Source organism: Sus scrofa, chromosome 3 (genome assembly GCF_000003025.6).
Source record: "Sus scrofa isolate TJ Tabasco breed Duroc chromosome 3, Sscrofa11.1, whole genome shotgun sequence".
Taxonomy (NCBI): Eukaryota; Metazoa; Chordata; class Mammalia; order Artiodactyla; family Suidae; genus Sus; species Sus scrofa.
Genome location: NC_010445.4, coordinates 125,063,622 through 125,076,770, shown reverse-complemented (window position 1 = coordinate 125,076,770; position 13,149 = coordinate 125,063,622). Strand labels below are relative to the sequence as shown.

General features: G+C 56.5%; 1 protein-coding gene and 1 long non-coding RNA gene across 3 annotated transcripts in view; both read left to right on the top strand.

Moving 5' to 3' along the window:
* LPIN1 (lipin 1) overlaps positions 2,634–13,149 on the top strand; it is a 133,581-nt gene continuing 123,065 nt past the window's right edge. For both annotated transcript variants that reach the window (XM_021085565.1, XM_021085564.1), the window contains exon 1: positions 2,634–2,807. In XM_021085565.1, the coding sequence (XP_020941224.1) occupies positions 2,727–2,807 (81 nt within the window). In that variant the 5' untranslated portion in view covers positions 2,634–2,726. The remainder of the gene's footprint in view (positions 2,808–13,149) is intronic.
* Positions 3,589–8,394, top strand: LOC110260056. The gene is made up of 2 exons (XR_002342857.1): positions 3,589–6,327; positions 8,107–8,394. It is a non-coding gene; the product is annotated as an uncharacterized LOC110260056 (long non-coding RNA).

Below are 13,149 nucleotides of genomic sequence, written 5' to 3'. Positions count from 1 at the left end.
ACCCCAGGGGAAAGGGGCACCCGGGGGAGGGGCACGCAGGGGCAGTGTTTCAGGGGAGGTGCAGCGGGGTCCTGGCCACGGTCCCTGGGGCAGCGAGGAAGTCCTCAGAAGCTCCGGAGAAGGACAGGTGAGAGCGGCAGCCAACAGAAGCCCAAACAAAACCCTGTCTGTAAAGTAGAGCCGTGGATGCCCACCTCCCGGTTACTGGGCAGATAAACAGTTGTTACCGCTTTTTGAGGGTCTGATACACGCCCGGTATCGTGTCAAGGACTCTCAGTGCGTGGCCTCAAGTGTCCCCACAACAGCCCTTATGAGTGTGAGAGTATTTATATGCCTGTGTCTCCCAGATAACAAGACAAAGATTCTTTAAGGTCTGAGTCAGAGCAGCATCAAGGGGCCGAGTCAGAGCCCAGGTCTGCGTGACTCAGCCGGTGAGGCTCAGTCACCACGGGGAGCTTCTGGGAGCCCCATCACCATGCCCCCACTTCTGGGCACGCCCGCCAAACCAGGGCTGGCTGTCCACGGACTGATGCCAGGCTTGTCTTCCTGCCAGCAGGGGTGTGAAACCCGCCCGGGCTCAGAGCACCAGGGACCACGGCCCCCCGCACCTGTTCCCCCGGGCCCCACATGACCTTGCCTCTGGATGGATGCAGGGGGCCGGTGGGCTGTGTGCAGAGGGACCGCTCCGTGTGGCACCGTGCATCTGTCACGCTGCTGGCTGAGGGCTCAGCAGGACCAGGTACAATTACTCAAATCTTATCACTCCCTCGCTGGTCATGAGCTTCTTAAAATATCTCCACAGGATGAATTAAAAATAGTAAGAGTGGTGGGGACCCAGCTCAGTAGCAGTGTCTTAAAGTGTGATGTTCTCCTTTACGTGGTCGACACGGGGGACCATTCAGACTGGGGGTGGGGGGTGGGGCTCCCACTTTCTGCTGTTCCCCAGAGCAAGGAAGGCCAGTGGCCGTGTGGCCAGGATGGCAGTGACCTGCAAACAAGGAGTCCTGGGGTCAAGGACCTCCCTGCCCCCCGCCCCTCCTTTTTTGGTCTTTTTAGAGCCGCACCTGTGGCACATGGAGGTTCCCAGGCTAGGGGTCGAATCTGAGCTGCAGTTGCCAGCCTACACCACAGCCGCAGTGACGCGGGATCCACGCCACATCTGCGACCTACGTCACAGCCTGAGGCAACACCAGATCCTTAACCCACTGAGCGAAGCTGGGGATTGAACCTGCATCCTCATGGATGCTAATCCAGTTCTTAATCCACTGAGCCACAGTGGGAACTCCCCTGCCCCTTACCAGATGCAGCACTGAGGAGCCCCCAGCCTGTAAAGGGAGGTTTTCACACCTGTGGTGGTAGGTAGGACACGCCAGGCACCCTTCGTGTGTCCGCCCACCGCACCCTCAGCATGGCCCAGGCAGGTCCCGGTCAGGGCCCCTCTGGAGGGAGGGTCGGGGGGAATGATGCTAGTGGACCATGGACGGGAAGGCCTGGCTGGGAGGAGATGGCGGGCCGGAGAAGGCGCTTCTCGGCCCACCAAGTTGAGAGGAGGGTTAAAACACATCAGGAGGCGTTTGGTCTTAGTGTCACAGTCCGTAGGGACAAGAGCAGCAGCAGCAGCTCCGGGGAAGGGGGTTTGGGGGGAGAGGGGTTCTGTGCTGAGAGTCAAGGAAGTTGCCTCCCTCAGCCCCTGTCACCCTTGATGGGAGCCTCTGCACCTGCTCCTGGCTCCCTCCCCTGCCACCTCGCCTGCCCCCTCCGTCCCAACCTGCGCTCCTCCCAGCCCAGCCCCAGCCCCAGGTACCCAGGACTCCTGGCGGGGTTAGAGCCTAAGCACTGTGTTTGGAGTCAAGCTGGCCCTGCTGTGTCACTTCCCACTTTGTGACCCAACACCAGTTCTTCAAGCTCCTATTTTATTTCCGTAAACTTAGAGGGTTGCTGTGCAAAATACCTGCCAGAAAGCAGCTTAAATGCCCAGCTTCCTTGTGCGGGGAGAGCGTTCAAATCCAGCCAGCCACCGTGATGCTGCTGCCGAGTGTGATGGAAGTGACAATGGTGGCTCTAAGGAAGGGAGGCCACCAAACCCAGCCTTCCCGACTCCCCAAGAGGCACCCTGGCACAACCAGAGAGACACGATGCCCCATAGCGTCTGTGGGAGCCCCTGTAGAGTGGAAAGTGAACTGCCTACGGTCCATCGGCACAGCCTCCTTCGCAAGCTTCCCTGCGCCCAGCCCTGGAGGCGGCTTCTCCCCCTAGCACGTCCTCTGTCAGGTCCCTTCTGGAGACCACATGTGTGGGTTTGAATCCCAGTTCTGTCCTTTGCTGCTGTGTGACCTCAGGGAAGTTAGTCAATCTCTGAGCCTTACTCTTAATTCCTCAGAGCTGGTGAGGGGAGAACAGCCAGCCGCCCGCCAGTAGGGGTCACGCCCCCCCCACGGGGTGTCCCTCTGGCAGATTTCGGAGCCTGGCATCTGCCGGGAATCTCTGCCTCCTCCAGGGAACAGGAGATGTTGTTTTGTTAGCCAGTCCCAGGTGGGAGAGGATTTGCAATTCAACACTCTGCTCTTTTTCCTGAGCCTCGTGACTTGGCCAGGCTCCTGGGTGTAAAGAGAAGCTGCCTGCCCGGGGCTCAGTGTCACCGGCCCAGCCTGGTGAGATTAGCCGCTGCGGGCTGCAGCTCTCCCGGCGCTGGGTGAGGAGGCGGCTGGCACCCCTCAGGCCAGGCCATGGAAGAGCAGGACGGCGCCTGCGGCTCCACCTGGGGGCCCCCACAGGGCAAGAGCCGCCCGGACTCACCTTGGTCATGGGTAAGGGCCAGGGCTGGCTGCTGGCAAACCACCCCCCGGGCTGAGGAGGGCCAGTGGGACTTTCCTGAGCATTGGTGCCTTCCCATGTCTCCAAATAAGACGGGACGCGCGGCTCCCCGGGGGCTCCTGTTACGGAGGCTGCATTTATAGGAGAGGCTTTCGCACTGACTGACCAAGGAAAGGCTCTGTCTTTGCCTTGGATGGAGAGCGCTCGTGGCTGCACTGAACCTTCAGACAGGGAGTGGGGTTATTTGAGGACAAGTGCTAAGAGCCTTGTGTCTTTCGTGTTTGCATGTGGGGGAGGCGGAGGGGCCTGAGTGTTGAAATTACTGGATCAACACCGTCATTTAATCGCTGTCGCCACAGCGCGATGCATGTGTCGTGGGCTCCACTGGACTCCGAAGCCAGGGACTGCACCTTCTGGCCTTTTTGAGACCGCACCCCAGAGGCCAGGGCTGTGTTCAAAGGTAGTTATTTTCACTCAAAGCCTCAAAGCAAGAGTCCAGGCTGTCCGGCTAAGCCCAAGTGGAAGTGCGTTGGAATTCAGGCCTTGCTGTTCCTTCCAAAGAAAGGCTCGGGGTTTGGCTGCGGTGATGTGTTGGGAGTTCCTGCTGTGGCTCAGCCGGTTAAGAATCCGACTAGTATCCATGGGGATGTGGGTTTGATCCCTGGCCTCGCTCAGTGTGTTAAGGATCTGGGTGTTGCCGTGAGCTGCCGTGTTGGTGGCAGACACTGTGGCGCAGGCCAGCAGCTGCAGCTCAAATTCGACTCCCAGCCCAGGAACCTCCATATGCCGCAGATGTGGCCCTAAAAAGAAAGGAAAAAAAAAAGATAATATGTGAGTCCCCCATCCCATGTGGCATCTGGTACACCAGAGTTGCTGCTTCGCTGGCCCTCTGCTATAGGGTCTGGGCTGGCATTGGAGGCGTCCACACGGCCTGGAAGCAGAGAGGGAGCCTGGGGCTTTGCAGATCCTGTGGGAAGAGAGTGAGGGGTGGGGCAGGGCACAGGACAGACAGAGCCTCCTGGCTGCTGTTTTCCCAAAGCCCCTGTTGCTTGTCACTTCGGGGCAGCTCCGTAGGGAAAGGCCCTCAGCTGCTGGCGCTCAGGCCACAATGCAGTGCGGGTGCCCGAGGGGGAAAGGCGCCTGGATCCTGCTCCCACCTGTGCCGCGTGGCCCCAGGGGCAGGTGTTTCCTGGATGGACAGATGTTTGCAGAAGCGGCGGATCAACGAGGGCAGGAAGGGGACCCCCGCCCCCAGAGCCATGCAGCTCAACGGCACCCCCATTCTGGCCACAGAGACGGTTGTGTGCTTAGTTGGGGATGAAGAAGGCTGAGTCTTGTTTCCACTCCTGGAAAGTGTCTCTTGACCGGAGCAGCCCCGTGTGGCTGGGGGGCAGAGGCATGCCTCCCGTGTGGGCAGCGCTGTGTTCTCCCCCCATCGCTCTGCGACCGCGTCTCCTCAGCTGGGAACGCATGTCTCCCTGTCATGGGCACCTCGCTGCTGCAGCCCAGACCAACCCTGCCCTTCTCATCTGACGCCGAGTAAACTCAGGCTTTGCAGTTGGGACTTGCCTGCCGTGGCTCCAGGGGCCGGTGCAAGATGGAGACAGGACGCCAGGCTGGCCTGTCCGTCATCCTGGCCATCCTGCCAGTGCTGTCATCCGAGGAAGCGCTGACGATGCCTGTTTTCCGATTGTATTTTTGGATTATTAGTTCTTTTTCCTGGTCATAAGAGCCTGTTTACCGTAAAAGCTCCAGAATCTATAGCAAAGTGTAAATAAGATAGTAAAATGCTCAGGAGCCTGCGGCTTTTGTAAGCAGAGGTCGTGCTTCGTTCGCTGAAGGCTCCTTATGATTAAGCTGTAGGAAGGATTTTCAACCTCTAGTCCCTGTTTATTTCAACCCCTCCCCCGCCCCACATGCTTTATTCTAAGTTCCTCAAAGTCCCCTTTGCTATCCCTGTGTGTCCCCATGTGCTGTCCCACTGTGTGGCACCTGGGACTGCCCCCCTGGGGGAGGCGGGCGTGCGTGGCAGGAGAGGGCGAAGGGCAGGTGGCTCCTGGGCCGTGGAGCTGCTGTACTGGCCCCTGTGGGGTGTCTGCCCCGGGTGCAGGGTCAACATGGGTCTGGGAACTTGAGCTTGGCCGAGTCAGGGAGAATCTGACCCGCTGTGCTGACGGGTGGCTGCAGGGCAAGGATCCCGGGAGCCTAATCGTGCTGCAACGAGAGAGCCGGTCTCCTGCCACTGCTGGGGGCTGCCTCCAGCCCTGGGAGGACAGGCGAGGGCCGGGTCCAGAGTTGGGCTTCAGCAAAGCAGAACGGGAGCACAAGGTGGGAAATCGAGGCAGACACACAGATGGACCGACTGCCATGCAGGAAAGCTTAAGAGAAGCCTGCAGAGGACTGGCCAAATAGGACAGGAGAGGCCGGAGCTGCGGCCGCTGTGGCCGGGAGCCCAGGCCAGGCTGGCTGCTTCTGGGAAGGGTAAAAGTGGCTCGGCCGTCATGGGGTGCTTTCACTCCCGGGGCTAGGAGAGGGCAGCTAGTAGTGCCGTGAGCCCTCAGCAGCACCGGAAAACTTGGCATCAGCTACCTGCGACATTGGCCACAAACATTCCCAGAGGCTGTGAGCTTGATCTTTGGCTCTGAGTGTCTGCAGAGCCCCATGGGGCACAGAAATGGGTGAGACTTGGTCCCTACCCGTGGGAGGTCAGGGCAGGATGTGAGTGGGTGGGTCTGTACCTAGCCAGCTGCCAAGTTCATGGGGACACAAAACAGCAGGAATTCTTACTAATAGGGCCAGGGAAGGTGTCTCTGAGGAGCTGGCATTGCAGCCAGAAGTTGGACAAGGGTAGGATTTCAATAAACAGAGCACACACGGGGTGGGGGCGGGATGGGGGCACAGAGCCTTCTAGGCGAAGGGTTCAGCCCAAGCGAAGGCTGGGCTTTGCAAGTACAGGGCGTTGCCCTCAAACTAAGCCTCGGGCCATTTGAGATTGTCCTTCTCCTTGGCTGGGGGCTTGCACCATGACATTCATTGTGGTCAGGAACCCAGCCTGGGAAAGCAAGCAAGCAATCAGGGGCCAGATACATGGGGCTCCGCATGAATCTGGGGGTGGCCCTGGGCTCAAGCACTAGTTTTGCTACTTCCAAGTTTTGATTACCAGGAGCCTTGGTCTGTAAAATGGAACTTACACTACCTAATGATACAATAATCCCAGGTACTTGCTAAAAGGCAGTGCCTCTTAATAGCAGCGCTAAATCTGAAAATGAGAGCTTGTTACAGGTTAGGTTGTAAATATCATGGTGAAGAGAAATCCGATCATTCTCCCTTGGACAATTGGTCTGAGCCTCGGAAGCAGGAAACGCACAGATCCAGACCCGCGTCCCCTGGTATGAAGCGGTCTCAGTGCCGTCTTTGTCCCGACGTTTTGGCTCAGCGTTCAAGGCGTCTCAAAAGCTGGCCTTGCCCCCCTGCTCTCGGCTGTTCTCTCCTGCTGTGACCGTGTGCTGCCCGGTGAGTGCCTTTCTCTAGAGGCGCTGAGCCTGCGTATTAACTGGGTCTCCAGGGAGGCGACCGTCAGGACCCCAGACCCATCCTGCCACCTCCAGGCCCTGTAGATTTGGGCAAGGGCTGGAATTTGAGCCCCAATTGTCCAGAGCATACGCTTGTCACCTGCACTTCCTTGGTGATGCTGACCAGAGGCCTGGGCAGAGCTTCCCGGGACAGAATATTCTCTTGGATCCTTTGCTTCAGGGACCCCCAAGGCCCTGAGCCCCTGACCATGGCGGTGGCTTGAAAAGACAGACTCAGGGAAAGGGTCTACCTCTCCCCAGAGCCCCAGGCGACCTGAAACCCCTCTGTGCCCACCTGGTCCAGGGAGGCTCCCAAGAGACCACTGCATGGGGCTGGTCTCCAACCGCCAGCCCCCTGGGTGTATGTGGATGGGGCTGGGGGGTAGAGAGAAAAACTAGGAAGCAACTCCCACAGGCATCACTCTGTGGGCCGCAGAGCTTTCGGCCTCTGCTCCTTCTCTCATCCTCCTAGGCCCACCCAACTCGACCCACTCCATCCCATTTAGGGCGAAGTCACCAGGGAAGCCTGGAGCTCCCTCTGGAGGCGGTACTCTGTCACTACAAACAGGAGAACCAACCCCCCTTTTAACACAGCCAAGAGGTGGCGGATGGGACCTCAACTAGGGACAGAGACAGATGCTGTTCCTTCTTCCTCCGTTGATCACAGTCCTACTTGTCCTTTTAAGCGCAGTTTAAATGCCATTGTAGTAAAATTTCATCTAGTGTTTGAGGCCGGGCACCCCTGTTCTTGCGTTAAGTAACACCTCGGCTTTCTCTGCTTCATGGTCTGTAAGTTCCTAGTGGAAAATGATTTGGTTCCCTTCATGCAACAAGAGCACAGACTTTAAAACTCTCACTCTAGCTGGCATCCTCCTTCTCGGCCTGTTCTATTCTCGTACTTCCTTACAGCCCCTTCTCTCCTCCGGAGCTGTGAGCTCCCGAGGGTAGCGAGGCTACCTCCCTCTCGGCGTCCCCCGCAGCGCCTTAACACAGCTGCGTTTGCCTGGGCCAGTCGGGCTCACACCTGCTGTGCTGGTGTCACTGTTTGCAGCATCCCCTTTTTGCTCTGGCATGGGGCGATCACCCAACCTGGCACACATCTGGAGGCCACACCTGTGCCTGGCTTTGAGTCATCCCCTCATCCACAGCTTGTTCCCTAAGGTCTTTTCTCACTGCCCCTTAGGGGGTCCTGGTTGTCGCCCCCACCTGTGAGTCAGGGTTAGAGCGGGGCGGAGGGCTTTGCATGGTAGCGATGTGTTTCCTGCGAAGATTAGGATCTAACGTTAGCGTAAGAGGCAGACTTGGGGGTGGCCCAGCTCCTTGAGGAGGCTGCTCCCTGCAGACGCCGTTCCCTGGCACGTGCTGCTGAGGGAGTAGGTTTAGAAGGTTCTCTTTTGGGGCTCGAGGCCCCCCTCTCCGGCTTGCTAATTGATCCTTGATCTTTTTTTCCCCCCTTTTTCAGCCACACCTGCAGCACGTGGAAGTTCCCAGGCCAGGGATCCAATTAGAGCCGCAGTTGCACCACAGCTGCCACAACGCCGGATCCTTAACCCACCGTGCCACAGCAGGCCTCATTTCTTCATCTGCAAAATGGCTTTTCTGAGGACTCAGTGAGTTAAAAGCCATAAAGCACTTGGTATGCACGTCTTGAGTGTTGCTTCGTATTAACTGCAACACGGGCCCTAACGTCTTAAAGCCGATTGCCATTCCTTCTCTTAAGCCTCACACGATTGGCCTTTCGGGCACCACGTGACCTCTTTCCTGCACCGCTGTGCTCCCACGGTGTGAGAGCTTCGCCCCCTGAGAACTTCCTGGGAAATGAGACGATGCGGAGACGGCGCGTGCGCGTCGTCCACCCCAGGATCTCCACGGGAATTACTCTCAGATCAGCCTGGCAGAGAGCAAGAGAAGCTGAACTGCACGGTTGAAATCATCATTACCTTTTGCTCTCTCCCTCTCTGTTTGGCCAAGCATATAAATCATTGAATTCATTTACATTAAAAGTATATGTATGAAGGCTCCCTGATATCATTTATATGTGGAACCTAAAATAGGGCACAAATGATCCTACCTAAAAACAGAAACAAACCTCGACATGGAGAGCAGACTTGTGTTTGCCGGGAGAGGGAGAGGAAGTGGGACAGCCTGGGAGTTTGGGGTTGGTAGATGCCAGCTATTACATTTAGAATGAATAGGAGTTCCCATCGTGGCGCAGTGGTTAACGAATCCGACTAGGAACCATGAGGTTGCGGGTTCGGTCCCTGCCCTCGCTCAGCGGGTTAACGATCCGGCGTTGCCGTGAGCTGTGGTGTAGGTTGCAGACGCGGCTCGGATCCTGTGTTGCTGTGGCTCTGACGTAGGCCGGTGGCTACAGCTCCGATTCGACCCCTAGCCTGGGAACCTCCATATGCTGCGGAAGCGGCCCAAAGAAATAGCAAAAAGACAAAAAAAAAAAAAAATAGAATGAATAGGCAATGGGGTCCTACAGCACAGGGAACTATGTCCAGTTTCTTGAATTAGAACACGATGGAAGATCATATGAAAAAAGAGAATGTGCGTGTGTGTGTGTGTGTGTGTGTGAGACTGGGTCACTTTGTTGTACACTGGAAATTGAAGGAACATTGTAAATCAACTATACTCTCATTTAAAATTTTTTTAAGTATATATATATATATATATAAGTATATATATATATATATAATAAGGAGGGCTCCACTCTCTGCCAATAATTTTTTTGTGCACATGTGTACGTGCCATTGAGAATTGAATGGATGAGGTGCCCTTGGGCTCTAGCCCCAGGGTCTCAAAACCAGGGCTGCAGGCCCAGCTTTCCAAGTGACTGGTCATCTGCCCTTGGGCAAGGTCACTTTTCTGAGAGACTCAGTTTCTCCTCCTGGTGCCGGATGGCCGGGACGAGTTGTGTGAGCTGAAGCACGTCGCAACCTGGGAAGCTCCCTCCAGCTGTAGTTGCCCTCGTGGGCACTCGTCTGTCTGCTGCAGGCCCTGCGGGGCCCCGGGAGAGCACCTGGCCTCGAATCTGAAAGGTAGCCAGCAAGCCAGGAGCTACGTGAGATGAGGCAACACGTACCGTGTAACACACATCATGTCTTCCTTTGTGTTCACTCATCTTCAAGTGGAGTTCCCTCTGTGGCGCAACAGGACGGTCGTGTCTTGGGAGAGCTGGGACACAGGTTCAAGCCCTGGCCCGGCACAGTGGGTTAAAGATCTGGCATTGCCGTAGCTGTGGCTGGGATCTCATCCCTGGCTCGGGAACTCCATGTGTCGAGAGGTGGCCAAAAATGATACAATAAAATAAAATATCAAATGATGTGGCAGAAGGCTGGGGTAGTTAGGCTTCAGACGGTGAGCACGGCCAGGTTCAAAGAGGGAAGGAGTTGGCAGGAGGTAGCTCAGGATGTCAGCTTTTTGTGGCAGGTGGGCCTGGAGCTAAACCTGAGAGCTGGGAAGGGGGTGCTCAGAAGGAAGAAAGAGAAAAAAAGAAGGGTTGCCCAGGTTTTGATTTGGAGAGCCCCAGGCACCCACTTCCTGACCCGTGCCTTAGGTCAGGCTCACTCTTGGCCCTGAAAAATGCGGGGGGGGGGGGGTTCCAGCTCCAGAGACCAGCTCAGATCCAGGGCCACCCCTGGGTCCGCAAGAGCCAGCTTGGCACCAGTCTGTGGTTCACAAACTTTATGGTTCATGTTGAATTTCCAGTGAATTGATCCTTTCCCCACAGCTCCTTCTACATTTTTCATAAAGCTGCAAAGAGAAAAATTAAATAAGACTTTACAGACCTCGGCTGACGTCCCTCGCGGGAGGCCAGCAAAGGCGGCTTATTAGCCCGAGTGGTGAAGATGAAGAACGGGCGGGTCTCAGAGGCTGAGAGCGCGGAGGTGGGAGGGGAGGCGGAGCAGGTGCAGGGCGGCGCACCCATCTCCTCTCCTCTGCTGGGGTCGGGGGCCAGGAAGGGGGTGCCCATGGCTCTCCGAATGGAAACCTGACATAAGGGGGCGAGTCTGGGGGGCTCGGGCCAGACCGCAGCACGTGGCCACCTTGTCTTTTTTCAAGGAAGAAATTTTGTGATGCAGAGCCTGGGGGGACGAGGAGTGTTGGGGGTGACGGGTGATGGTGCCAGAGGTTCACAGAGGCACAGCGGGACAACCGACAGGGACATGTGAGCAAGTGGGAGCTGATGTGACCGTTTCCTGGGAAAGAGCACTGGTTGTCCTGAGAGAAGGCACTTCCTGCTTCGGGGCGATGGCGACATCAGAGGAGATAACACTTCTCTCCCTCCCCCCTCCTTCCCCCGCAGCTTCTTTTGGGAACTTGGCACACATGGCCTTTAGTTGTAGTTGTTGCAGGACGGGTCTCTGGTACCCAGCAAGCGCTTGGCGTTTGTTGAGGGAACAGGTGAATGAATGAAATGACAAAGTGGCACCCAGGTCTTCGTCATTTGTTGGTGAGCTCTCGCCTGGCCTGATCTGCATGTACGTACTGAGGCTCCTCGGCCCACTCCTGGCACTGCCCGCTTTGCCCTGTGGCCTGGGGGCGGAGCTATGTCGAATGCCCAATGTCCAAATTTCCAGAACGCGTCTCTCCACGTGCTCCCGTCATACTAAATCCTGCTCCATCTCCTGCCTTTTGATCTGTCCTTAAAACAGTTCAATTGCTTGAGGTTTTGTTTTTTGGTTTTTGTTTGTTTGTTTGTTTCTCCTTTCTGAGCTGCCTGAGATCCTTTTTGGATTTGTTAAAGGATATAAGCAAATAACAACCAAAAGCTTGGAATAAAAATACCTAATGTCTTTTTTTTTTTTTTTTTTTTTTTTTTTTTTTTTTTTAATGTAGACAGGGCTGCCAGAAAAGCAGGATGCACGGGGACCGAGACAGTCCTGGTCTGTGGAGCTGTAGTCCGGGTGGGGGCGGGGGCTGCAGAGTGACGTCTCCTCCAGCAGGGACAGCAGGGTGGCGGAGGCAGGAGGGGCGCCTCTGAACTTCTGCAGGGTTTATGTGACCAGGATGAAGGGAGCAAGACCCTCTGTCAGGAGGAGAGGAACGTAGAGAATGGGAAGAGTCTGGACGTCCGGGTTCCAGGCTCGTGGTGTGGCTCTGAGCAGACCTGCTGTCACTTTGGAGCCCCGACCCCTCCCCCACAGGGCGGTCAGCAGCCAGAAGAGACTCTGCAGGCTCAGGAGTGCCGCCTCTGAGCAGCTAAGCTCACTGTTGCTCGAGCTTATCGGGAGCCTTTGGCGAATGGTGCCTGGCGGGGCTGCCCTGCAGGGACCTGCGGTTTGTGGTCTCTGCACAGAGAGCTGCTGGCTCAGGGGCAACGGGGGGGGGGGGGGGCCTGGAGAGGGGGCAGAAATCTAACCTGGGCTCCGCTCACCCATCCTGCTGGGCCCTGGGACTGAGGGTGGCTGGGACGATCGGGAGGAAGGGGCACCGTTTTGGATTCTGTTCCTCCAGAGGGGTGCTTTTGTTCACTCTGCCCAGCGGGGCCCCGTGTGCCCACCCTGGTCCAGGGCGTTGGGCTGACCGCGGTTTGTAGCACCTGCAGTCCCCGCTGCGGACCCCTTGCTGTCAGTGAACACATCTGCAGACCCCTCCCTGTAAATAAAGTCAAACTGAGGCCACTTGGGAAATGCAGAGATGACAAGTTTGGTGCCCTTCCTTCTCAAGCTCCCACACGAACCACCTCCCTGCCAGCCCCCACCTGCCCTCTCTCCACCGTCACCCCAGGGCATAGGTTGACACCTCCCTGCCAGCCCCCACCCGCCCTCTCTCCACCGTCACCCCAGGGCATAGGCTGACACCCCTCCCCCTCCTGCGGGCCGTCCAAGATGATCGCATTGGCATCACAGGCTGGAATGCTTTTTGGAGCAAACTGGAGTCACCATCTCTGGATTTCAGCCCTTGAGTGTGGCCTTGGCCGGGAGGACCCTATTTCCAGGCTCTTACATCCCTCAGGCCCTGCCTGTGCCTCCCTTACTCTGTGGAAGTGCAGCCCTTTGCAGGGAGCGTCTCACTACTGTCTTTTGGTCCCTGGTGTCTCCTGTCCAAAAACGCCCTCGAGGCGCTGTCACAGTGGGACCCCGGACAGGGCACACCCGGGCAGGGACGGTGTTGTTTTGTTCCATCATACCAGAAGTGGGGCCACATGAAAGATGAATCAATCAATATATAAAACATCCCAGCCCACAAGGAGAGAGTTTTGTTGAAAGGCTGAGTGAATTATTTTTACCGAAGGTGATTTGAACTTCACAGTCGTTCGGAATAAAGGAAATGGGACTTGGCTTGTTGGCGTCCGCCCCTGCCTTGACCTGGGCAGAAACGGAGTTTATTAATAGCCATTTAATGGACACTTCACAGTCAAAGGTGAAGCAAGATGGGATCAGGTTTCTGGGTTTGGTCCAATGAGAGATGCCCAGCGGGTGAGGGGTCACCAGATGGAAAGAGAAGGAACAGGAAGTCTTGCAGGCTGACCTTTGGGCAGCCACCTGGTAGCAGAGTATTTTGGCAAACATATGCGTTATCTGTAATTTATGGATAAGCGAAAGTGCTTTCAAAATGAGCGCTGTCGGATGTGTTATTGTTGTTGCTGTTCACTGGGGGCTTCCTATAAGCCAGGCGCCCAATGCGATGCTTTTCTTTTTGTTATCAGCCTTCCGGGTGGATTATTACCCTGAGTTTCTACACAGAGGAGCTTAGAGGGATGACTTCAGTGGCGGGAGGGCTCCCACGGAGCAGTGAAACCATTATTCCAGTG